At 41.7% G+C, this 24,076-nt stretch overlaps 1 protein-coding gene across 2 annotated transcripts; it reads left to right on the top strand.

Moving 5' to 3' along the window:
• Positions 1-2,288: 2,288 nt before the first annotated feature.
• NPM1 (nucleophosmin 1) lies at positions 2,289-22,781 on the top strand. 2 transcript variants are annotated; one of them, XM_010373305.2, is made up of 11 exons: positions 2,289-2,648; positions 4,702-4,781; positions 5,974-6,093; positions 6,374-6,467; positions 7,383-7,489; positions 7,587-7,651; positions 14,929-14,986; positions 15,641-15,727; positions 17,252-17,353; positions 19,658-19,732; positions 22,425-22,781. In XM_010373305.2, the coding sequence occupies exons 1-11, from the start codon at positions 2,591-2,593 to the stop codon at positions 22,461-22,463; spliced, it is 885 nt and encodes a 294-aa protein (XP_010371607.1). In that variant the 5' UTR covers positions 2,289-2,590; the 3' UTR covers positions 22,464-22,781. The 2 variants fall into 2 exon arrangements, with proteins under 2 accessions (XP_010371607.1, XP_010371608.1); XM_010373306.2 differs by lacking the exons at positions 19,658-19,732; positions 22,425-22,781 and adding an exon at positions 18,349-18,689.
• Positions 22,782-24,076: the final 1,295 nt, after the last annotated feature.

Raw genomic sequence — 24,076 nt, 5'->3', positions numbered from 1 at the left:
AACAAAAATAAAATAAAGCCTGGCCAACATGGCAAAACCCCGTCTCTACTAAAAATCCAAAAATTAGCCTGGCGTGGTGGTGTGCACCTGTAGTCCTAGCTACTCAGGAGTCTGAGGTATGAGAATTGCTTGAACCTGGAAAGTGGAGGTTGCAGTGAGCCAAGATCGAGCCACTGCACTCCAGCTTGGGCGACAGAGTGAGGCCCTGTCTCAAAATACATAAATAAATAAATAAATAATAAAACAAAATATCCCAGATACATAATTTCACCTACAAATACTTCAGTATGGATCTTTAACAGGTAACAATTTTTAAACGTAACCATAAATGCGGTGGCTCACGCCTGTAATCCCAGCACTTTGGGAGGCTGAGGCAGGAGGGGCTGGAGTTGGAGACCAGCCTGGACAACATAGTGAGACCCTGTTTCTACAAAAAATAGAAAAAATTAGCTGAGTGTGGTAGCACATGCCTGTAGTTCCAGCTGCTGAAGAGGCTGAGGTAGGTGGGAGGATCTCTTAAGCCTGGAAAGTCAAGGTTGCTGTGAGTCATGTTCACACCACTGCTCTCTAGCCTGGGTGACAGAGTGAGAGCCTGTCTCTAAAAAACCCAAACAAACAAGCAACCAAAAAAAGAAAAGAAAAGAAGCATTTATATGTACTGTATATATATTTGTAAGTGCCTGCTCTACTTACTGTGCAAATCCATTTCTTAGAATACTCTACACAACTACTTTCAGACATTAATAATAATATATATACAAAAATATTTACTAAGGCATTCTAAGACATTATAGTACAAATTAGAATTTAAAATAATTCTTGGCTGGCCGTGGTGGCTCCCACCTGTAATCCTAACACTTTGGGAGGCAGAGGTGGGAGGATCACCTGAGGTCAGAAGTTCAAGACCAGCCTGGCCAACATGGTGAAGCCTAGTGTCTACTTAAAAAAAAAGGCCAGGCACGGTGGTTCATGCCTGTAATTCCAGCACTTTGGGAGGCCGAGACAGGTGAATCACCCGAGGTCAGGAGTTTGAGCCCAGCCTGGCGAACACAGTGAAACCCCATCTCTACTAAAACACAAAAATTAGCCGGGCGTGGTAGCATGCACCTGTAGTCCTGGCTACTCGGGAGGCTGAGGCAGAATTGTTTGAGCCCAGGAGGCGGAGGTTGCATTGAACCGAGATCACGCCACTGCACTCCAGCCTGGACAACACTCAACACTGTGAGACTCCGTCTCCACAAAAAAAAAAAAGAAAAAAAACCATAACAAATTTAGTGACTCAAAGCTTTATGTGACAAAGGCGCTCTCAGAAAGGAAGAGTTAAATTATAACATATCCATATTATGCGTTAGTATGTGTCCACAATTAACGCATATTATGGATATGTTATAATTTAACTGTTCATTCCTCTTTTGATGGATGCTGAAATTGTCTCTATAATTTTCTTGTAAGAAATAATGCCTTGGGGTGGGGGGGGTCTTCCTTTCTGAGGCTATCATTTGTATTCCTCACTTCTTAAATTTGTTTGATATGTTGAGGCTAAAAAAAAGATTACGGGTCTTCAGAACGCCCCAATGCCCGGGGCTGCTGGGGTACCTCGGAGTTTGTCAAGGTGTAGCTTAAAATGTTAATTCCCATGCTCGCTACCAAATATTCGAGTAAGGCTTCTGTAGTTCTTATAAGTCACCCGCTTTCTTTCAGGAGGAATGCTAAAGATTAAGAGCGGCAAGAAGTCAAGAGTCCGCCCACCCTCCGAGCTCTCTTAGGGCGATGTCCTTGCTCATTTGGAGACTGATTCAGTCCCCTTTAGGCCCCCAAGTTACATAAAGATGAGGACTTTGGAGATGTTTTCTCAGGAAGGGCAGAGCTGTAAAAACACAGCCTGGCCGGTAGCTACATCTTTCCTTCCTAACAAAGAATAAGCCGCAATTCACTCTCTCCGGCACCTGAACTTTGGGGTAACGATTAACTGCGATCCCAAGCCTTCAGGCAAGTAAAAAAATCCTGAAATGATTACGCCTGTTTGGAGGCTTGCAAAGCACTAGGGTATGGGGAAAGTCAATCGAGGTGCTCTCCGGCTCTTTCCCAGCCAGCTAACCCGCCATATCTAACACAGCTAAGAGCTGCCGACGCCATTTTGCAGGGTGGGCTACGCAGACTCTTGGCGGGAGGCCGGCGCGCTTGAGCGGGAGAGGACGTGGAAGTGTTGGAGGTGGGGAGCGCGCGTTACGACTGGAAAGCACGCGTGCGCACAGGCGACAGTGGCGGAGGGGTGGGGCCAGTGTACGAGTGCGCGTGCTCGGTGGGAGCCCGCGGAGTACCTGGAAGGAGGTGGGGGGCGAGGTAGAAAGGAGTGTGGTTGAAGAGCGCTTGCGCAGGAGGGCTACGGTACGGGGGTGGGAAGGCTCCGGAGCACGCGCGCGGAGGCGGGACTTGAGAAGTGCTCGCGAGATCTTCAGGGGCTATATATAAGCGCGGGGAGCCTGCGTCCTTTCCCTGGTGTGAGTCCGTCCTGCGTGGCTGTTCTTTAGAGCAGCGTTCGTGTATCTCCGTCCGCCTTCTCTCCCACCTAAGTGCGTGCCGCCACCTGATGGAAGATTCGATGGACATGGACATGAGCCCCCTGAGGCCCCAGAACTATCTTTTCGGTAACTGCAGGGGGGAGCTGGAGCGAGGCCGAGCGGGGCCTGGTGGCGGTGAAGGTGGGGGTGAGGGGAGGGAATCCGGCTGCAGCAGGGTCTGGTGGAGACCGCCAGACCGGCTGGAGGCCTGAGCGGGTGGGAAGAGCTGCCCGAATCCTGGACCTGGAGGGATTGGAGCCGCGCGGGGAGCCGGAGGCGTAAAGGGGGAGGAGACGAGCGGCCTGAAGCGCCTGGAGCGTGAGCAGTCCGAGGCCCAGGGCCTGAGGTATAGCGGAACTGGCCGCCTGGAAGTTCGGCCGTTGCCGGGGATACGCCGCGGCGCTCCAGGCGTGGTTTATTTTTTAACGGAGTTTGTTCGTAGGCTTCTGATCCCAGGCCCCGGGTTGGTGGTCCCGGAGGCTGGATTTACCGGGAAGCATGGGCCTGCTTGTTGGAGAGGCTAAATGCACGGCCTGGCGTTGTTCTGACCTCAGAGTCTGGAGCTGCCGGACCCAGACTTCACTCGCGTGCTTCGGCCAGTTACTGGGGGAGGGGAGACGCGGCGCGGCGTGAGGAGGCCGCAACCGCTGGGAGCACGTGGTTGCCACGTGGTTGGGGGAGGGAGGGGGGTGTGGGCGCTACATCCGGGGCTCACCAGCATGTTGCTACTCCAGATCAAGGGATGCTGTGGCTCAGTTGAAGTGGGAAATGTTAAGAGGCTGGTAACACTAGGATTCTGGAGGTCTTTGTTCAGTGCTTACAGCATCTACTGTGATGGCAGCTCTTTTTTTTTTTTTTTTTGAGCCCCTTTCCTGTCTCACTGCAGTAGGTGGAGCTAGCCCCACTTTGCAGATGAGGGCACTGGTGCCCAGAGATAAACTCACTTAACGAAGGTTGTACTTATAGGCAAAGAGGCTAAAACTAAACCAAGACCCTTGACTCATAGCTGCTGCTTCGTGAATATTAATGAGGCTTCGTTTTAGGGGGACGTCCTCGCATGCCGACATTTGTGCGGCATTGACCAAACCGCTTATTTAAATACAAGAAACACGTAGAGTGTTCGGTTTGAGTCAGATCAAGACCTAAAACTATTCGCAGAATTTTGGGAACACCACCCTCCTCGACTTGCGGTAGCCCTGCCCCAAAAAGGAGAGTCCCACTTGCGTTTTTAATGTCAGTAGGTTTAATTGCAGAAGCCTAATCTTTGTGCTATTCAGACTTTGAAGTAAGTGCGAATCCTACCGTGAATTTTATCTTGTTCATTATCCGTGCTGAGATTTGTTAATTAAACCTCTTCACATTGAAGCATGTATATGTATTGGTAACGGTTAGATGGTAGTTAAATGGAATTATTTAAAATTTTTATTCTGACAGTATTTCAAAGAATTTTGCCCATACATAGAGTGGGAGTAGATACATGTATTTAAAACTTTAAGGCTTTAATTCCTAGCTATTTTGGATAACTGAGAATTTTGATAAGTTTGTATCACTACTTTTTGATAACTGTTGGAAACAATCCTCCTTGTCTTAAACATAGTTTCTGAATATAGTTACAGGCGTATGTCACTTTCTGTTGCTTTAAAGAGTAGAGTGTTGACCCCTGTAGCAAGCTTTGGTTCTTTTACCTTTGTCGTTTTTCTTTTGTAATAGTAAGCTATTCATGTTTGTAACCGTTCTCATTTCGAACTTTCCATTTGGGAATTTAGGTGGGTAAATCAGCTGTTTTAAATAGTGGGAAACTTAACATTGGACATTACATTTGGTTTCAGGTAATTGTTTTAGGTTCAGATTTACTAAACCGTTGAGCTTGTTTCTGTATGCAGAATAACAGTGCCTATCAGCGTAGTTAGAGATGAAATGTGGTATGATGAGAAAATGGAATTGTAGTCTTCTATGGGTGTTACTTGTTTGTAGAGGTTTCTGTTCAAGAATCTAGGAATTGATCATTCTGCTTTGCCTTCTGGTAGCTAAAATTGTGAAAAACTAGTTCAAAAGTTAGACCTGACCTTTTTGGTTACCCACACTTAAGTTTCAGTGTTATTTTTCTCCTTGTTAGAGTTGCTTTTTTCTTCATTTACAGGTTGTGAACTAAAGGCCGACAAAGATTATCACTTTAAGGTGGATAATGATGAAAATGAGCACCAGTTATCTTTAAGAACGGTACTTAAACTTTCAAAATAAACTACTTAACCCTACTTGATTTCAGCCTTTTAGTTTCTTTTCATGTGGCTTGAGACTTTTCCTTTGCTGACTGCTTGTAAAATACTATTTCTTACACCTGGGTATTGTGTGTACCTCACTGTCTGTACATCTTTGATGAAGAACTTGGCATCTATGCTCATTTGGTAACCATGTAAAATCCAGTCACATTGTTAAACTTGCCTTATTTTCTTCAGTTGGATTATAAAGCCCTTGTAAAAGGCATCGATAATCTTACATGTCTACCAGAGACTAGCTCTTGTCTCAACTTAGAAGTTGCTCAATAAATAAGTTAGGTGATCTATATTGTGTGTATGCATATTTATGCATTTCTTAAATTTTCTGAATATGAGAAATTGATTTGCCAAGATCACAAAACCTGAGGACAACATTGCACAGATTTGTTTTCCAAGGTAACAGTGAGAGGTTTATACTTGTTTTTTTAAAAAATCATAGTCATGTGCCTCATTGCAACTGTTGGGTCAACAGATGGATCATACAACGGTGGTCACATAAGATTATCATACCCTATTTTTAATGTACCTTTCCTGTTTTTGTTTTTGTTTTTCCTTTGGAGGCAGTCTTCCTCTGTCACCCAGGCTGGAGTGCAGTGGCATAATCTTAGCTCAGTGCAACCTCTTGATTTCCGTGTTCAAGTGATTTCCTGCCTCAGCCTCCCAAGTAGCTGGGATTACAGGCATGTGCCACCATGCCTGGCTAATTTTTGTATTTTTAGTAGAGACGGAATTTTACCATGTCGTCCAGGCTGGTCTCATCAAACTCCTGACCTCATGATCTGCCCGCCTCAGCCTCCCTGAGTGCTGGGATTACAGGCATGAGCCACCATGCCCGGCCCTTTCCTATGCTTAGATGCACAAATACTTACTATTGTATTTCAGTTGCTTACAGTATTCAGTACAGTAACATACTGTACAGGTTTGTAGCCTAGGTGCGTGTAGTAGGCGCTACCATCTAGGTTTGTTAGTATAAGCACATTCTTATGATTGTACAAAGATGAAATTGTCTAACAACACATTTCTCAAAACTTAGCCCTGTGGTTAAGTGACACATGGCTGCATATAACATTTAGTGGGGGGGGGGCTGTAAAATAGGTGGAACTCAAAGTTGAAGTAGTATTTTTTTTTGTTCACAGGTCAGTTTAGGGGCTGGTGCAAAGGATGAATTGCACATTGTTGAAGCAGAGGCAATGAATTATGAAGGCAGTCCGATTAAAGTAACACTGGCAACTTTGAAAATGTCTGTACAGCCAACGGTAAGGGCACTTATATACTTTGGATGTTGTGTCAAGGTTTAATTCTGTTTTAAGGTAGGTTTGGTGTCATTTCGTTGTGCCAAGGGGATAGAAAGTGGTTCTTTGTCTTCTGTCACTGGAGTTCAGTGGTCAGCTCTTGAACATGGGGGTTTCTGCTGCTAGTTTATCAGATGTGGAAAAACAGGTTCACGGGTTTGTTGATTTGGTTTATGTGTTTGCTTGTAATGTTTATTGTACATTTTCTTCATATGTTTAGTGATTAAAAATTTCTTCCTTCTAGGTTTCCCTTGGGGGCTTTGAAATAACACCACCAGTGGTCTTAAGGTTGAAGTGTGGTTCAGGGCCAGTGCATATTAGTGGACAGCACTTAGTAGGTATGTTATTTTTATATATTATACTACTTAGTTTATTCTCTTTAATGCAGTTGCTTGGTTCCCAGTTTGGACTTAAAGCATGGGTATAGTACTGCTGTCTTCAAAATAGATTCCAGTGTGAGTCTAGAAATTTATAATTGGAGAGGACAAATTAATTTTTGGGGCGGGGGGACAAAATATTGCTCTGTCACCCAGGGTAGAGTACAGTGGCACGATCTTGGCTCACTGGAACCTCTCACTCTGGGATTCAAGCGATCCTTCTGTCTCAGCCTCCCCAGTAGCTGGGACCACAGGCGTGTGCCACCAAGCCTAGTTGTGTTTTATAGTTTTAGTAGAGAAGGGGTTTTGTGATGTTGGCCAGCCTGATCTTGAACTCCTGGCCTTAAAGTGTTCTGCACGCCCTGGCCTCTCAAAGTGCTAGTACTACATGCATCAGCCACTGTGCCTGACCTAAATTTTTTTTTTTTTTTAATAAAGACAGTCTCATTCTAATGAGGCTGGAGTGCAGTGATCATAGCTTGTTACAGCCTCGAACTACTGGGTTCACATCAGCCTCTGGAGTAGCTAGAACTGCAGGCACACTCCACCACGCCTGGCTAATTTTTTTTGTATATGTGCAGATGGGATCTCACTGTGTTGCCTAGATAGGTCTCTTGGCTCAAGTGGTCCGCCTTGGCCTCCCCAAAGTGAGATTACAGGCATGAGCCACCCTGCCCAGGCTTCTGGCATTTAAAACCTCGCAGTGAACGTTAGGCCTCAAAATACCTTTGTTAAAAAGTTCCTTTTCCCATTTGCTTTTTTTTTTTTAAATAGAATAGAAATCTCAGTTTTTAGAATATTTACTGTATGCTATCAGTGTTCTTTTTTTTCTGATTGCCGCTTGAGTTTTATAATGTCTAATAAATTGTATTTTAGCTGTGGAGGAAGATGCAGAGTCAGAAGATGAAGAGGAGGAGGACGTGAAACTCTTAAGTATATCTGGAAAGCGGTCTGCCCCTGGAGGTGGTAGCAAGGTTCCACAGGTAGAGATGGCAATTTTATTATAGGTTTTGTATTACAGATTTTAGTTTGGTGATAGAACAGCTCTTGTTCATGAGTATGTACCTTTTCTTTTAAAAGAAAAAAGTAAAACTTGCTGCTGATGAAGATGATGATGATGATGATGAAGATGATGATGATGAAGAGTAAGTATGATCTTAGAAACTTGATGCACTTCTGAAATCTTACCAAAAAAGGAATTTGCCATCGTTATATGCATGAGGATTTTGTAAAGGTCATTTACAAAAAGCCATCCTGTGTAATAGTTTATAATAAAAGGGCAAGTGGTCATCTGTTGTCAGTTTAAGTTAAATGAGCTGAATTGAAAGGATATTGGGTTATGAGCCTTTACTGTGCTGTGACTTGTGACTCTTCAGAAGGGTGGACTATAGCATTTGCGAAGTTTGATTATGTCCCTTTGTTTTAAAGATTTAGTGGATATTATACCCATCAAGCCTGGTATGTATTATGGTGAAGTTAATTAGATTGGGTTGAAAGAAAATCTGACTAATAGCTCTGTATTCATTTTACAAATTGTTATTGAAGGTTTGTTATTCCCCAAAAGGATTTTGGCTTGTGGTTTTATGTAGATACTTAATGGACAAAAATAAGATCCTAAAAGGGATATTAAGATTTTTCTTGGGATTTAATACATGATTGGAAACAAGATTTGATATGTTTATATTAAACTAGATCAAACTGTTGGTATAAACAGTTACACACACACTGGTGTAAAGTACTGTTTATAATTGGTCTTATGTGTGCCAGTATCAGTAATACATTAAATACTTGGCTCTCAGCTTTGTCCTTCAGTTCTGAGATTGGTCCATGTGCATTTATTGAAAACACATTAAATAAAATATAAGAACATGCACTCTAATAGAGAACATGCATGAATGATCAAATTGGGAGTTTAGGTTTTAAACTGGTGGTTCTTCAAAATCTTTGAGCATTGATGATGAAGGCAGGAAACAGGAAAAAGGCTGAAAGAGCTGAAAGCTTAAAAGTTCAAATTTGACCAGGCTCAGTGGTTCACGCCTGTAATCCCAATACCCAGCCGAGATGGGAGGATCTCTTAAGGCCAGGAGTTTGAGGCCAGCCTGGTCAACACAGCAAGACCCAATCTCAAAAGAAAAATAAAAACTCAAAGTACTTGCATGTCAGACTTCCATAAATGAAGTCAAACTTAAGGCAGTATTTGTCACTGTTTTTCTTCTTTTTTTTTTTTTTTTTGAGATGAAGTCTCCCTACTGTTGCCCAGGCTGGAGTGCAGTGGCGCCATCTCGGCTCACCGCAACCTCTGCCTCCTGAGTTCAAGTGATTGTCCTGCCTTAGCCTTCCGAGTAGCTGGGACTACAGGCGGGCCACCATGCCCTGCTAATTTTTGTATTTAGTAGAGACAGGGTTTCAGTATGTTGGTCAGGCTGGTCTTGAACTCCTGACCTCATGATCTCCCTGCCTCGGCCTCACAAAGTGCTGGGATTGCAGACGTGAGCCAGTCCACCCAGTCAGATTTTTATATTTTTCATAGAAGACGGAGTTTTGCCATGTTGGCCAGGCTAGTCTCAAACTCCTGACCTCAGGTAATCCGGTCACCTCATCCTCCCAAAGTGCTGGGATTACAGACATGAGCCACTGTGCCCGGCCACTTTTTCTTGAGATGGTGTTTTACCATGCTACTCAGACTGGAGTTGAATTCCTGGGCACAAGCGGTCCTCCCGTCTTAGCCTACGAAGCAGGTGCATAACCAAGCCCAGTTTGTTAATCACTTTTAAGAATATTTCTCATTAGTAAGAATGGAAATACATCCCAAGAGAGGAATGGGAAACAGGCTAAAAACACAAATGAGAAATAGAGATGATATGATTTGGATTGGTTTAGTCCGATTTTGAGTTACCTTTGCACAAGTTTATAAAATAAGTATTTAATAACATTCACCAAGGCTCGGGGACAAGCAATCACTTCCAGAAAGGCTTTGGAGTAGGACCTGATGGTGGTCTTGATCCTGTTGGGGTTTTGGAAGATTTCCTTTTTTAAAAATGGATATAGTTAGGCTAGGCGTGGTGGCTCATGCCTGTAATCCCAGCACTTTGGGAGGCTGAGGTGGGTGGATCACTTGAGCTCAGGACTTCAAGACCAGCCTGGCCAACATGGTGAAACCCGGCATCTACTAAAAATACAAAAATCAGCTGGGTGTGGTGGTGCCTGCCTGTTGGTCCCAGTTACTTGGGAGCCTGAGTCAGAAGAATTGCTTGAACCTGGAAGGTGGAGGTTGCAGCAAGCCAAGAACATGCCACTGCATTCCATCCTGGGCAACAGAGGGAGACTCCCATCTCAAAAAAATGGATGTAAATTCATGATGTAACCACAATGTAATAATTTTTCTTTGTCTTGGTGTTGATAGGAATGAGAAGTGTGTAGATAATAATCAAGGTCCAAATCAGTACCCCCCCCCCCCCCTTTTTTTTTTTAAAAAGTCTCGCTCTTGTCTCCCAGGCTGGAGTGCAATGGCGTGATCTCTGCTTACTGCAACCTTCACCACCTGGGTTCAAGCAATTCTTCTGCCTCGGCCTCCCGAGTAGCTGGGATTACAGGTGCCTGCCACCATGCCCGCCTAGTTTTTGTGTTTTTGGTAAAGATGGGGTTTCACCATGTTGGCCAATCTGGTCTCGGACTCCTGACCTCAGGTGATCTGCCTGCCTGGGCCTCCCAAAGTGCTGGGATTACAGGCGTGAGCCACCATTCCCCGCTGCAAGTTTTCATATAAGTTGAAGAAAGCATACTAAGGTCTAGGCATAGTGGTAAAGGATGCTTTGAGGGAAACAAGTCTTAATAGAAACCTAAGTGGTGAGATGGCAAGGGCCCAGCATATAGCTAGATGGCAATGAAAATGCAAAGAGGTGCAGGAAGGTTTGTTATAGTTACTTAGAAATCTAACCCTTTGAACACAGATAAAAGGGGAAATCAGTGGTCCCGTTTTGAGGATGGAAAGGGTATATATAGTGTGGGCTTAGTTGACTCTTGATTTAAGCAAGAAAAGCTATATAATGTGCATAGTGCTGATGTATCCTATATGTAAATGTATGTAATATCTTGATAATATGTGACCCTTAAATGTCTTTTTTAATTTGTGGAATTTCTTAATAAGTAAAGCTGGATTTTTTCTTTTTTCTTTTTTTTTTTTTTCTTTCGAGACAATCTCTGTCGCCCCACCTGAAGTGCATTGTTGGCCAGGCTGGAATGTAACTTCTGCCTCCTGGGTTCAAGTGATTCTCCTGCCTCAGCCTCCCAAGTAGCTGGCATTACAGCGTATGCCAGTGTGGCCAAACTAATTTTTTGTATTTTTAGTAGAGATGGTGTTTCACCATGTTGGTCAGGCTAGTCTTGAACTCCTGACCTCAGGTGATCTGCCCACCCCAGCCTCCCAGAGGGCTGAGATGACAGGTGTGAGCCACCACGCCCTGCCAATAAAGCTGTTTTGATAGTAGTTTTGATAGCTGTTTTGATAGTAGTTTAGTAGACTTGTTTTAACGAATAAGAAAAAACGTTTAAGAAAAGCATTCTCATCTTGTTTCTGGCACAGGGGAGGCACCTGCAGGGATTGGGTTCTAATGCCAGAAACTTGTAATGACAAAATCACTGTTAAAAAGCACTTGAAGGGCTATTCGTGGCAGCTTTTTAAAGTTACGATACTTTTTCTAAATACGGAAATTATTTCTTCGGTATTGGAAACATAGGTGTTTCTTACATGAAGTTGCCATATTGGGATTTAGAGACCAGTATGTTCAGTTTTTTTGAATTAAACGTGAACCACTTAGTATTTACTGATATAGACTTCTGCCTGACTTGCTCTCCAATGACTCGATTTGATTACTCCCTTCCATTATTTACCTATTTAACGTGTACATTTCATGCCTGTAATCCCAGCACTTTAGGAGGTCAAGGCGGGGGCGGATCACCTGAGGTCAGGAGTTAAAGACCAGCCTGGCCAATATGGTGAAACCCCGTCACTACTAACATACAAAAGATAGCTGGGTGTGATGGTCATTGCCTGCGATCCCAGCTACTACCGAGGGTGAGGCAGAAGAATTGCTTGAATCCGGGAGGCGGAGGTTGCAGTGAGCCGAGATCACACCATTGCACTCCAGATTGGGCAGTAAGAGTAAAACTCAAAAAAGAAAAAAGTAGTGTACAGTTCAGTGGTTTTAGTGTGCTTAGTTGTGTAGTCATCACCACAATCAATTTTAGAACATTTCATCACCTCAATGAGAAATCGTCCTCTGTAGGTATTACCCCTCATGCTCCTCAGCTGTAGTCAGCCACAAGTGAACTTTGTAGGTTTCTTGTCCCTCGTATTTTGCATGGACTTCTGTGACTGTTTTCCTAGCACAGTGTTTTCAAGTTTCATCCATGTGAAAGCATTATCAGTACTCCATTTATTTTTGTGGTTGAATACATTGTATGGGTATGTTATTTGGTTATGCATCAGTTGGTGAGCATTTGGGTTGCTTCTACTTGTTGACTGCCATGAACGCTTGTGGACATGTCATTTTTTTTTGGGTGTACACCTAAAGCAGAGTGGCTGACCCATTGTATTTCCACTAGCAGTGTATGGGGCTTCTGATTTCACTACACCCTCACTTGCCATTATTTGACTCTAATCGTGGTGGTATGAAGTGCTAGTTGTGGGTTTGATTGCATTTCCCTGTAGACTATTATTGGTCTTTACTAGAGCGTCTTTTCATGTATTCATTGGCTATATATCTTTGGAGAAATGTCTTTACCCATTTAAAAAATCCAGTTACTTCTCTTTGTCATCACTGAGCTGTAAGAATTTTTTTTCCTATGATTTTTGTATTTTTAGTAAGAGAAGGGGTTTCGCCATGTTGGCCAGGCTGTCCTTAAATGCCTGTTTTCAGTGATCCACCTCCCTCTGCCTCCCAAACTGCTGGGATTACAGCTGTGAGCCACTGTGCCCTGGCAAGAATTCTTTTTTTTAGACAAGTCTCTTTCTGTTGCCCAGGCTTGAGTGCAATGATGTGATCTTGGCTCTCGCTCACTGCAACCTCCTCCTCCCTTGTTCAAGCAGTTCCCCTGCTTCTCCCAAGGATTATAGGCATCCCGACTCCTTCCATGCCCGGCTGATTTTCTGTATTTTTAATAGAGACTGGGTTTCACCATGTTGGGCAGGCTGGTCTTGAACTCCTGACTTCAGGCCTGCCTCGGCCTCCCACAAGTGCTGGGATTACAGGCGTTGAGCCACTGCAAGTAAGAATTCTTTATATATTCTGCAAACAAGTACCTTATCAGACGCATGATTTGCAGATTATTTTCCACCATTCTGTGAATTGTCATTTAACTTTCATGATGGTGGCCTTTGACCAAGTTTTTAATTTTTATGATGTCTGATTTCTTTTGTTGCTTGTGCCTTTGGTGTCAATCCTAAGAAATCATTGCTAAATTCAAAGTTGTGAAAATTGACCCCCTTAATTCTGAGTTTTGTCCTGTAGTTATATTTAGTGTTTTGTTCCGTTTTGAGTAAATGTCTGTGTATGTTGTGAATGGAGGAGTCCAAATATAGACTTTGGATGTAGATGAGCAGTTTCCCCAAATGATTTGTTCAAAAACTTTTTTCCCCATTGAATGATCTTGGCAACCTTTAAAAGAGTCACTTAAGGCTCGGTACGGTGGCTCACGCCTGTAATCCTGGCACTTTGAGAGTCCCAGGCAGGTGGATCACGACCAGGAGATAGAGACTATCTTGGCCAATATGGTGAAACCCTGTCTCTCTACTAAAAATACAAATTTTAGCTGGGCATGGTAGCATGTGCCTGTAGTACCACCTACTCAGGAGGCTGAGGCTGGAGAATTCATTGAACCTGGGGGGCAGAGGTTGCAGTGATCGGAGATTGCGCCACTGTACTCCAGCCTGGTGACAGAGCGAGATTCCATCTCAAAAAACAAAAGTCACTTAACTATAAATACACGGTTTTATTTCTGGTCTGTTTGTTGATGTATGTGTCTATCCTTAACAGGTAAGAACAGTTACAACACTGTTCCTTTGTAGTTTTTTTTTTTTTTTTTTTTTTTTAATGAGTCTCACTCTTGCCCAGGCTGGAAGCACAATGGTGCGATCTTGGCTTACTGCAACCTCCACCTCCTGGGTCCTCCTGCTTCAGCTTCCTGAGTAGCTGGGATACAGGTGCCCGCCACCATTCCTGGCTAATTTTTGTATTTTTAGTAGAGACTGGGTTTCTCCCTGTTGGCCAGGCTGGTCTCAAAACTCCTGACCTCAGGTGATCCAGCTGCCTCTGCCTCCTAAAAAGTATTGGGATTACAAGCATGAGCCATGGTGCCTTGACCCCTTCGTGGGTCTTATAGCTGATTTTTTGAAATCAAGTGTGAGTTCTCTAGCTTTGTTCCTTTCAAGATTGCATTTGGCCTCTTTGGGTCCCTTAAGTGTCTTTTTTTGTTTTTGTTTTTTTGTTTTTGTTTTTTCTTTTTTTTTTTTTTTTTTTTGTGTGTGTGTTTTTGTTTTTTGAGATAGGGTCTTGCTCTGTCACCCAGGCTGGAGCGCAGTGGCAGAATTACACAGTTACAGTTACTGCCTCAAGTAGATCCTTCTGCCTTAGCTTTTCAAGTAGCTGGGACTACAGGCACACACAACCACGTCTGCTAATTACAATTTTTTTTTGTAGAGCGAGTTCTCATTATGTTGCCTAGGCTGGTCTCGAACTCAAATGAGATCCTCCCACCTCAGCCTCCCAAAGTGTTAGGATTATAGGTGTGAGACACTGCCGACTCTTGGGTCTGTATATAAATTTTAGGATCTATTTCTACAGAGAAACCAGCTTTGGGGAGTCTTCTCAGGATTGTATTTAATGTGTATATTTGGGGAGTGTTGCCATCTTGGCAATATCTGAACATGGAATGTTTCTATTTAGGTCTTTAATTTTTTTTTTTTAACACAAATTCACTCTATTTGAGTGTACAGTTTATACATTACTTAAATATACATGTATTATATATTGGTATAGCGTATATTCATGCAAAACTACTTATTGAGCAGCTTTATTTCCCAGCCCCAGTGATCACAATTACACCTTCATTTCTTTTGAGTTTGACTACTTTTGGATACTTAATGAATAGAATCATACAGTGTTTGTTTTTTTGTGGCTGGCTTATTTTACTTTGTTCAAGGTTCAGTCATGTAGCATGCAAGAGGATTTTCATTGTGTGTGCGTATACATTTTCATTATTCAGCCATTTAACAGTTGGGTTGCTTTCATCTCTTGGCTGTTGTGAACAGTGAATGCTTCGATTAACACGGGTGGACAAATAATCACGTCAAGGTCCTGCTTTCAATTCCTGTGTCTACTCCCAAATTTTGAAAGTGCTTAATGTCTTGACGTTTCATTTGTAGTGATGATGATGATGATTTTGATGATGAGGAAGCTGAAGAAAAAGCACCAGTGAAGAAAGTGAGTAGATACAATGCTACAAGGTTGTTAAACTAACAATAGAAATGGTAATTTTTTAGTGTTATTTGCTTGTTTTGTAGTTAAGGGAAGCTGGTGTGGGAGATCATCTCATACTGAAAATTAGTCCTGAGGAGGACTACAGAAAACTTATAGTGGGGAATGGCCTGTTTTCTTTATCCATGTAGCCCTCCACCCAATTTGTTAGTCTTGTGTAACCTTTTGTTCAAGTAGTTGGTGCTTTTTCTTTTCTTTTTTTTTCCTTTTTCTTTTTCTTTTTTTTTTTTTTTGAGACGGAGTCTGTGTCACCCAGACTGGAGTACAGTGGCGTGATCTTGGCTCACTGCAACCTCTGCCTCCCGGGGTGAAGCGATTCTCCTGCCTCAGCCTCCTGAGTAGCTGGAATTACAGACTCAGGTCACCACACCGAGCTAATTTTTGCATTTTTAGTAGAGATGGAGTTTCATCATGTTGGCCAGGCAGGTCTCGAACTCCTGACCTCATGATCCACCTGCCTCGGCCTCCCAAAGTCCTGGGATTACAGGCGTGAGCCACTGCGTCCAGCCTGTGTGGTTGCTGCTTTTCTTACATGGCTTGGACAGTTTTGTTTGTTCGGGGGGGTCGGGGACAGTGATTAAGATAAATTTCTAATTGCAGTCTATACGAGATACTCCAGCCAAAAATGCACAAAAGTCAAATCAGAATGGAAAAGACTCAAAACCATCATCAACACCAAGATCAAAAGTAAGTGGCTACATTTACGTATGGGTCTCATTGATATAGTTGGGGAAAAAAGATTCTACTGTGGAAGAATCTAGTGTGTCTGAAATTTCATAGGCCTTTATAAAACCCCTGTAATTGCTGTTTTAAAGTTTAAATCAGCTTGCTGCAGCTGGGCGCAGTGGCTCACTCCTGTAATCCCAGCACTTTGGGAGGGAGGCTGAGGTCGGTGGGATCACCTGAGGTCAGGAGTTTGAGACTAGCCTGGCCAACATCGTGAAACCCCATCCTTAGTAAAAACACAAAAATTAGCCAGGCATGGTAGTATGTTCCTGTAACTCCACCTACTCAGGAGGTGGAGGTTGCAGTGAGATTGCACCACTGCCCTCCAGCTTGGGAGAAAGAGTCAGACTCCGCCTCCAAAAAAAAAATCAGCTTGTTGTGTGTTGTAGGTACTAAATGTAAGGTGCTGCTGGGGTTCCAGTGGCAGGGGAAGGGAATCGATTTTTTTTTTTGAGAGAGACGGACCCTTGCTTTGTCACTGAGTCTGGGTTAGAGTTGCGTGATCTCGGCTTGCTGCAACCTTCACTTCCCGGGTTCAAGCGATTCTCCTCCCTCAGCTTCTCAAGTAGCTAGGACTACACGTGCACGCCACCAGGCCCAGCTTATTTTTGTATTTTTGAGTAGAGGTGGGGTTTCACTATATAAGTTGGCCAGTCTAGTCTCGAACTCCTGACTGCAGGTGATCCTCCCTCCTGGGCCTCCCAGAGTGCTGAGATTATAGGCGTGAGCCCCACGACTGTCCTGAATTTTTTATGATTATGAAGTCAATAGTTGTTTCCTGTAAGGAATCTTTGTTGAAAAGTATGCCTGCATAGAGTAGAGATTCTCAACCTTGGCTGCATATTAGATTGAAGTAGAACATTTAGGGCCAGACAGGGTGTGATGGTCTCCTTTCTGGCCTAACCCTTCCTGCAGAAAATGGAATTTAAAGGAGAAAAACTTTAAAAGAACCCAATACTTGTGCTCTACTTATGGAGATTGTCATGAAATTGGTCTGGGGTGGGCCCCAGGCATCAGACTACAATGACTTTCTTCCTTTATTCTTAGGGATCTTCTGATTTCATTTTTTGAACTTAGTATTGTGCATAAAAAAGCGAACTCCCAAGTTACTCCTTTTTTTTTTTTTTTTTTTTTTTTTTTTAAAGAGATGGATGTCCTACTCTTGCCCAGTTGGGAGTACAGTGGTATGATCATAGCTCTCTACAGCCTCCAGCTGCTGGGCTCAAGCAATCCTCCTGCCTTAGCCTCCTGAGTAGCTGGGATTACAGGCATGCACCACCATGCCTTGCTAATCTTACTCCTTCCTTAGAAGAAAGATTTTTAAGAACAAAATTGTATGGTGTGAATTTATTGATAATTCCAGTAGTATAATTAGCTTTATAAGGGAGTTTTGTAAGACTATTTGAGGAAATCCAGACAGAATGGGTTTTAAATTAGGAGTTGTATTTATTCTTATGACCTTTTCGAAGTTCATTTCTTTTTCAGGGACAAGAATCCTTCAAAAAACAGGAAAAAACTCCTAAAACACCAAAAGGACCTAGTTCTGTAGAAGACATTAAAGCAAAAATGCAAGCAAGTATAGAAAAAGTGAGTAAAGTTATCTTAAAAAAAACTTTGTCTCCCCCCTCAAATTGCATGTGTCTGGTTTGCGTAGACTTGAATGTTTCTTGTGTTTTTTTGTTTTGGTTTAATATACTTGCCCTGTTCGTGGTGTGAATTTTTTATAAAATGAATTATAAAACATTTATAATCGTGTCTGGTGATTTGCATATGCAAAATTAAATATGCCTTATTTTTCATTATAAAAGGAACGTAGTGCACTGGTTACAAGATAACATTCTGACCTTCCATGTTAAAATAGATCAGTGAGAACCCTTTACCCGTTCTGGTTGTAAGATATGCTAGAGAACCAACAGAGGGCGTATGAGACTTCATTAAAATTGCAAACAGCTGGAAAAGTAGACGCGGGCTGTTGCTTGGTATTATAGTTAAATATTCATGATTGACCCTAGTCAGAAGTAATTTTCAGCAGATTGAGACATTTCTGTTTGCCCTTTACACCAGGTTGTCACCAGTTAATATGTGTAGTAATAGCTAGATTTTGTGAATGACTAATAGGCTTAAATCTAGTTTCCTTTTGTCTTAAATAATGGAAATGTGGGAAGACGATTAGGTCTCTTGTCTGCTTGACTGGGGGATTTGAGTAGGATATGGAATAAATGGTTTAAATGCCTTGAAAGCACATTTGAGAGAAGCTTTAATTCAATGAATAATATTTTTAGACTGCAATTATTGAGAACAAATGTGGGGTGGTAAGGAAAAATTGCCAACTCATTTCCCCATGTTTTTCCTGTGCTCTATAGATTTTTCTTTGGCTTCAGTAGATTTCCTTGTACAGTGATAAGTCCACTGGAAAAAAAATTTTAGAACTGGAACATATTTCTTGTTTTAGTCACACTGGAAACCCTTTAGCCTTCCTGCTTATCAGATTTTTGTCCCTTGGATACAATGCTAAAATGACATATTTTAGATTCCCCTCCCTTCCATTTTAATATGGTCCTATCTCCTTGGTTTAATTGCAGGCGCATTGAACAGCCCTGGGCACTACATGTAAATTAAGCCCAAAGATGGGGAGAAAGGAAAAGGAGAGACAAATATAGTCCATACTGAGTGTCATCAACAATCCAGACTGAAGTCTTCTATTTTAATCTCAATCCCCTTTTCTGATTTGCCACCCATGCCTCTTCAGGCTGGAAACAATCTCACTCTTGGTTCCCTAAAGCACTTTCTTCTGACTGCTGTGATTCAGTGAACCTTGCCCTTTGCTTTCTATTACTTGTGCATTTGCCTCACCTCTAACAATGTTTTAAATTGCCTTTGTATCTCCTTAGCTGCTCAATAAATATTTGAATGAATCAATTAAGAATGTATGTGACAATAATTTTGAAATGGAAATTGAGGTTTATTTTACTAGGTTATTGGAGGCAGTTAAGTTTCTTAACGCTATACTTGATTCTGCCAAGTTTGAAAACCTTTTCAGTCTTTTAAAAATGCATAAAAGATACTTAAAGGGAAAGGTATTAAATTTAGTAAAAACAGATATATTCAGTGCTTTAAGGTAATTCCAAAGTAGTGATAAATAAACATTTCAAGATATTTGCAGTAGTAATGTTTTGAAATTTTGGTGACAAAAAGTTACAGGTATCACCAACACTGTTGTAGTTTCTTGCCTATATCCATAATTTGAAGGAAATTGAAGGAAATGGTAAGAGTGATTAGTGAAGTGTAATTACTGTAATTTCTCCCCCTATTGTAGTTTCTTGCCTATATCCATAATTTGAAGGAAATGGTAAGAGTGATTAGTGAAATGTAATTACTGTAATTTTTTTCCCCATTCAACTTCATGTATCTTTAACTGATGACCAGATCATTGTTCTGAACTGGTTTGTGATCAACAAGTGTTTTGTGGGGTTTTGTTTGTTTTTTTAAGTAACAGTTTGGGTCACTTGACATGGTTCTCCAAAGGGGTGTTATAGGTTGTGTTTGGTTCTGGGTGATAAAACCGGCTTGTTAGATAATACAGATAAGCAATTGAGTTGCCATGTCATGTTTGTCTGTAGAATCTCAAGTGTAGCTTATATTTTATGTTCCTAGAGAGGTCGTCTGGGAAGATTTGACCCTTTGGCAAATCTGTTTGAATAGAGATACTAGCCATGCTGCCCAATAGGGCTTTCTGGCCCTGAAAAAGACATTGAGTGTTCTTGGAAAGTTGAAGGGAAAAGGAGTAAACTGCTCTATGTAGTAGCATTGCAGATTATTGAGGAATTTTCTAAAGGTATCTCTCTCAGTGTATTTCTCTACTTACCTGTAATAATGCTTTTGTCTCAATAGGGTGGTTCTCTTCCCAAAGTGGAAGCCAAGTTCATCAATTATGTGAAGAATTGCTTCCGGATGACTGACCAAGAGGTAACTGAATTTTCTGGGGACATGATGAAGTCCAAGTTTTTCGTGATTTATTATAATTCTGCCTTTACCCTTTTTAAGTATTGGCTCTTTTTAAAAAGTTCCTAACCACAGATAATAAATGAAATAATCTGAAAACTCATGTATTTAATGAAATACATGAAGAATACAGTTGGCAGTCTGAGACGATAACTTTAGTATATTTTTCCCAGATTCCCTATAGTTGGCAAAGTATTTCTTGGTTATTGAATTCAGTTTTACTTTTTTGGTACTATGTTGGCTAAGGAAATTGCTGTGGTTTTCCTTGTTGCTCCATTTGGCTGCTTGGGGCAGTCTGGTCTCATGCTTTTTTGGGAGTTGGTAGAGACCATTTTTTTTTTCATAGATCTTATGGGAAATATATTTTGCCAAAATCATCCTAACATGAAACCTGGAAGCAAGACACTAAATTGTGGCTATTACTAGATATTTAAGCTTGAGTTTAGCTGTTAGATTTTACAATTAGTACATGTGAAAGTCTTAGTCAACCACAGTTTATGCATTTATTTTTGCTCTTATTTATAGTTGACTTATAAGTGTAAGGAAAATGTAAAAGTGGTTAAATAGGGACGTTAGGTATCTTGTAGAGAACCGATGGCTGCATTTAATGGTTTTTAGGTTTCCTGTAGTCAGCTTTTTTCAGAAAATTTGGCAATTAGCTTCTTTTTTCTGCCATAATATTTAGTAGGTCAGTTATTTAATTGCACCTTAATTTTTAGTTTTCGGGTTTCTAAAACCGTGATATGGTTAATTTTGAGTTTAGCTTTGCTAAAGTTGCAGTTATGGGCTTTAAGATGATCAGATTCAGTCTTTTGGTTGCTGTTCTGTTTTTTCTCTACATTTGAATCCCAAAGTTTAAAGTGTGAGTTTTGGTAGTTTATTTGGAATACTAAACATTGATTAAGCATAAGTTATTTTGAAACTTTATGCAACAGGTTATTTTGAAGCATTATGCAACAAGTTATTTAATATTGAAAATAGTGGAAAGTCAGACATAAATAACCAATATGCACTAACAACTAAGCATAAGAGATGCATTTCTTCAAGTACAGCCAAGGAAAGTGATAATTTCATGATTAAGTTGCAGTGATCTTCTGTACTTTATAACAAAGGCTTGTAGCTATTAAATTACTGAACCAGCACTTCTACCAGAAGTATTCTGTTTTTAAAAGTATTTTTGCCGAGGTTGGTCTTGAAGTCCTGGCCTCAAGCAGTCCTCCCATCTTGGCCTCCCAAAGTGCTAGGATTACAGGCACGAGCCACTTTGCCCAGCCTACCAGAAGTATTATCTTGCTCTAGAATTGAAAGTGTTCTCGTGTCAGAATGAAATTTCTCCAATAAATAGTAAATGTTTAATAACTTGAATTACTATTAGAGATTATCAAAACTAAATGCTTCCCATCTTTGACATAGAGATGCAAGATGCAAGCAATGACGATGTATATTTGTTTGAACCTGATGATAAGAAGATCTTTGGCTGGGCGTGGTAGTTCATGCTTATAATCCCAGCACTTTGGGAGGCAACATGGCAAAACTGCGTCTCTACTAAAAATAATAAATTTAGCTGGGCATGGTGGCATGTACCTGTAATCCCACCTACTCAAGAGGCTGAGGCAGGAGGATCGCTTGAACCTGGGAGGCAGAGGTTGCAGTGAGCGCCACTGCACTCCAGCCTGGGTGGCAGAGTCAGAGTCCATCTCAACAAAAAAAGATTTCTATGATATTTAATATTGGCATTCAGTTATCTTGTACCTGAGAACCCATTGGCTGTGAAACAGTGACAGCTGAGAGAATCCTGTCATCTCATTTTCTAGTTGTTGGTGAACTTCTGGATTTTTCTTCAGAACCACCTTGCCATGTTGGCCAGGCTGGTCTTGAACTCCTGACTTCAGGTGATCCACCACCTCGGCCTCCTGAAGTGCTGGGATTACAAGCATGAGCCACCATGTCTGGCCAGCTGTTTTTTGTTTTTGTGTTTGCTTTGGTCACCTATCTGTAATGTGATCTTGGCTCACTGCAACCTCGCCTCTTGGGCTCAGGCAACCCTCCCTCCTCAGCCTCCTGAGTAGCTAGGCCTCCTATAGTTGCACACCACCATGCCCAGCTAATTTTTGCGTTTTTAGTAGACAGGGCTTCACCATGTTGCCAAGGTTGGTCTCGAATTCCTGAGCTGAAGTGATCTGCCCACCTCAGTCTCCCAAAGTGTAGGGATTACAGGCGTGAGCCACCATGCCTAGCTTCAGCAGATAGTTTTTTCTAAATGTACATATGCACAGGCACACATGCACAGGCAATTCAGAATACGTTTCTGGTGTTTATGTAACTTTATTTGCTAAATCTGGCCAACTCTAAAGCTGATCTCAGGGGAGATGAAGTTGGAAGTAACATTGGCCAAATGGGTCTCTGGTCTTTATTTCCTTAAGTAAATAAACTATTAAATATTAGTATATTGTTCACATTATTTTTATGACTGATTAAAGTGTTAGGAATTAAATTACATCTGAGTATACATTTTCTTGGAGTCATTTCTTTATCTAGAGTTAACCTATTTGGTGGTAGAATGAAAAATAGATGTTGAACTATGCAAAAAGACATTTAATTTATTGATGTCTATGAAGTGTTGTGGTTCCTTAACCACATTTCTTTTTTTTTCCAGGCTATTCAAGATCTCTGGCAGTGGAGGAAGTCTCTTTAAGAAAATAGTTTAAACAATTTGTTAAAAATTTTCCGTCTTATTTCATTTCTGTAACAGTTGCTATCTGGCTGTCCTTTTTATAATGCAGAGTGAGAACTTTCCCTACCGTGTTTGATAAATGTTGTCCAGGTTCCATTGCCAAGAATGTGTTGTCCAAAATGCCTGTTTAGTTTTTAAAGATGGAACTCCACCCTTTGCTTGGTTTTAAGTATGTATGGAATGTTATGATAGGACATAGTAGTAGCGGTGGTCAGACATGGAAATGGTGGGGAGACAAAAATATACATGTGAAATAAAACTCAGTATTTTAATAAAGTAGCACGGTTTCTATTGATTTATTTAACTGGTTTATACTTTGTCAAAGAAATAATTTACGTAGTTAGGAATGGCAAATAGTATTCTAAAATTCTATGAGAATGTCCCTGCCCCTCCCCTTCAATAGTTCACTGGAGCTAACCACTTTTTCATCATAAGGATTTAGTGCTGTGTTCCCACCTCCTGATGATAGTTAACAATTATTATAACTGCAACATGTTTTCAAATGTTCCATTAGACCTCCTATCCGCCTATTCTAGCCTCACTCAAAGAAAATCTGGCATGTTAAAACAGCTTAAAAGCAGCCTTTCAACCTGTATTATTGTTTTTTCCCCCTAGGCTGGAGTGCAGTGGCACAGTCTCAGCTCACTGCAGCTTCTGCTTCTTGGGTTCAAGCAAGTCTCCTGCCTCAGCCTCCCAGGTAGCTGGGATTACAGGTGTGAACCACCAGCCCGGCTAATTTTTGTATTTTTAGTAGAGATGAGGTTTCACCATGTTGGCCAGGCTGGTCTTGAACTCCTGACCTTCAAGTGATCTGCCCACCCCAGCTTCCTAAAGTGCTAGGATTATAGGTGTGAGCAACCGTACCTGACCTCAACCTGGATTCCTTGTCTGAATCAAAGCAGTTATTTCAGTGATTATTTGCTGAAGTTGCCTAATAGTACTTACAGATGTGTAGGAGAAAAATTACCACGTAGGCCGGGCGCGGTGGCTCAAGCCTGTAATCCCAGCACTTTGGGAGGCCGAGACGGGCGGATCACGAGGTCAGGAGATCGAGACCATCCTGGCTAACACGGTGAAACCCCGTCTCTACTAAAAAATACAGAAAACTAGCCGGGCGAGGTGGCGGGCGCCTGTAGTCCCAGCTACTTGGGAGGCTGAGGCAGGAGAATGGCGTAAACCCGGGAGGCGGAGCTTGCAGTGAGCTGAGATCTGGCCACTGCACTCCAGCCTGGGCGACAGAACAAAACTCCGTCTCAAAAAAAAAAAAAAATTACCACGTAGATATGAGGATATTTGGGGACTAATTAGCACCTTTATATGTTCTGCCTTAAGCTGATTACACATGATCTGAGTTGGATATACTGATTTGATTTCTATTGTTTTGCTGTGGTGTATACTCCAGTAGTTTGAGCAGATGAGGGAATGTTCTCCAGTTCTGTGCCGTTTTCCTTGGGAGATTTTCATCTCCCACTTCTATCCATTCTTAGACTTGTTTGATTTTCTTGGATGGTTTTTCTCATTCCTTTTTGTTTAAACTCGCGAAAGAGACTTGTCTTTCAAATTTTTTATTGATT

The sequence above is a fragment of the Rhinopithecus roxellana genome, chromosome 3 (assembly GCF_007565055.1).
Source record: "Rhinopithecus roxellana isolate Shanxi Qingling chromosome 3, ASM756505v1, whole genome shotgun sequence".
NCBI classification, from domain to species: domain Eukaryota; kingdom Metazoa; phylum Chordata; class Mammalia; order Primates; family Cercopithecidae; genus Rhinopithecus; species Rhinopithecus roxellana.
The sequence above is the reverse complement of the archived record's forward strand: the minus strand, read 5'-3'. Positions and strand labels throughout refer to the sequence as shown.

Coding starts and splice junctions, on each gene's coding strand:
- NPM1 (XM_010373305.2), top strand. CDS start 2,591: ATGGAAGATTCGATGGACATGGACATGAGCCCCCTGAGGCCCCAGAAC. Junction 2,649..4,701: donor GCCCCAGAACTATCTTTTCG/GTAACTGCAGGG, acceptor CTTCATTTACAG/GTTGTGAACTAAAGGCCGAC. Junction 19,733..22,424: donor TCCGGATGACTGACCAAGAG/GTAACTGAATTT, acceptor TTTTTTTTCCAG/GCTATTCAAGATCTCTGGCA.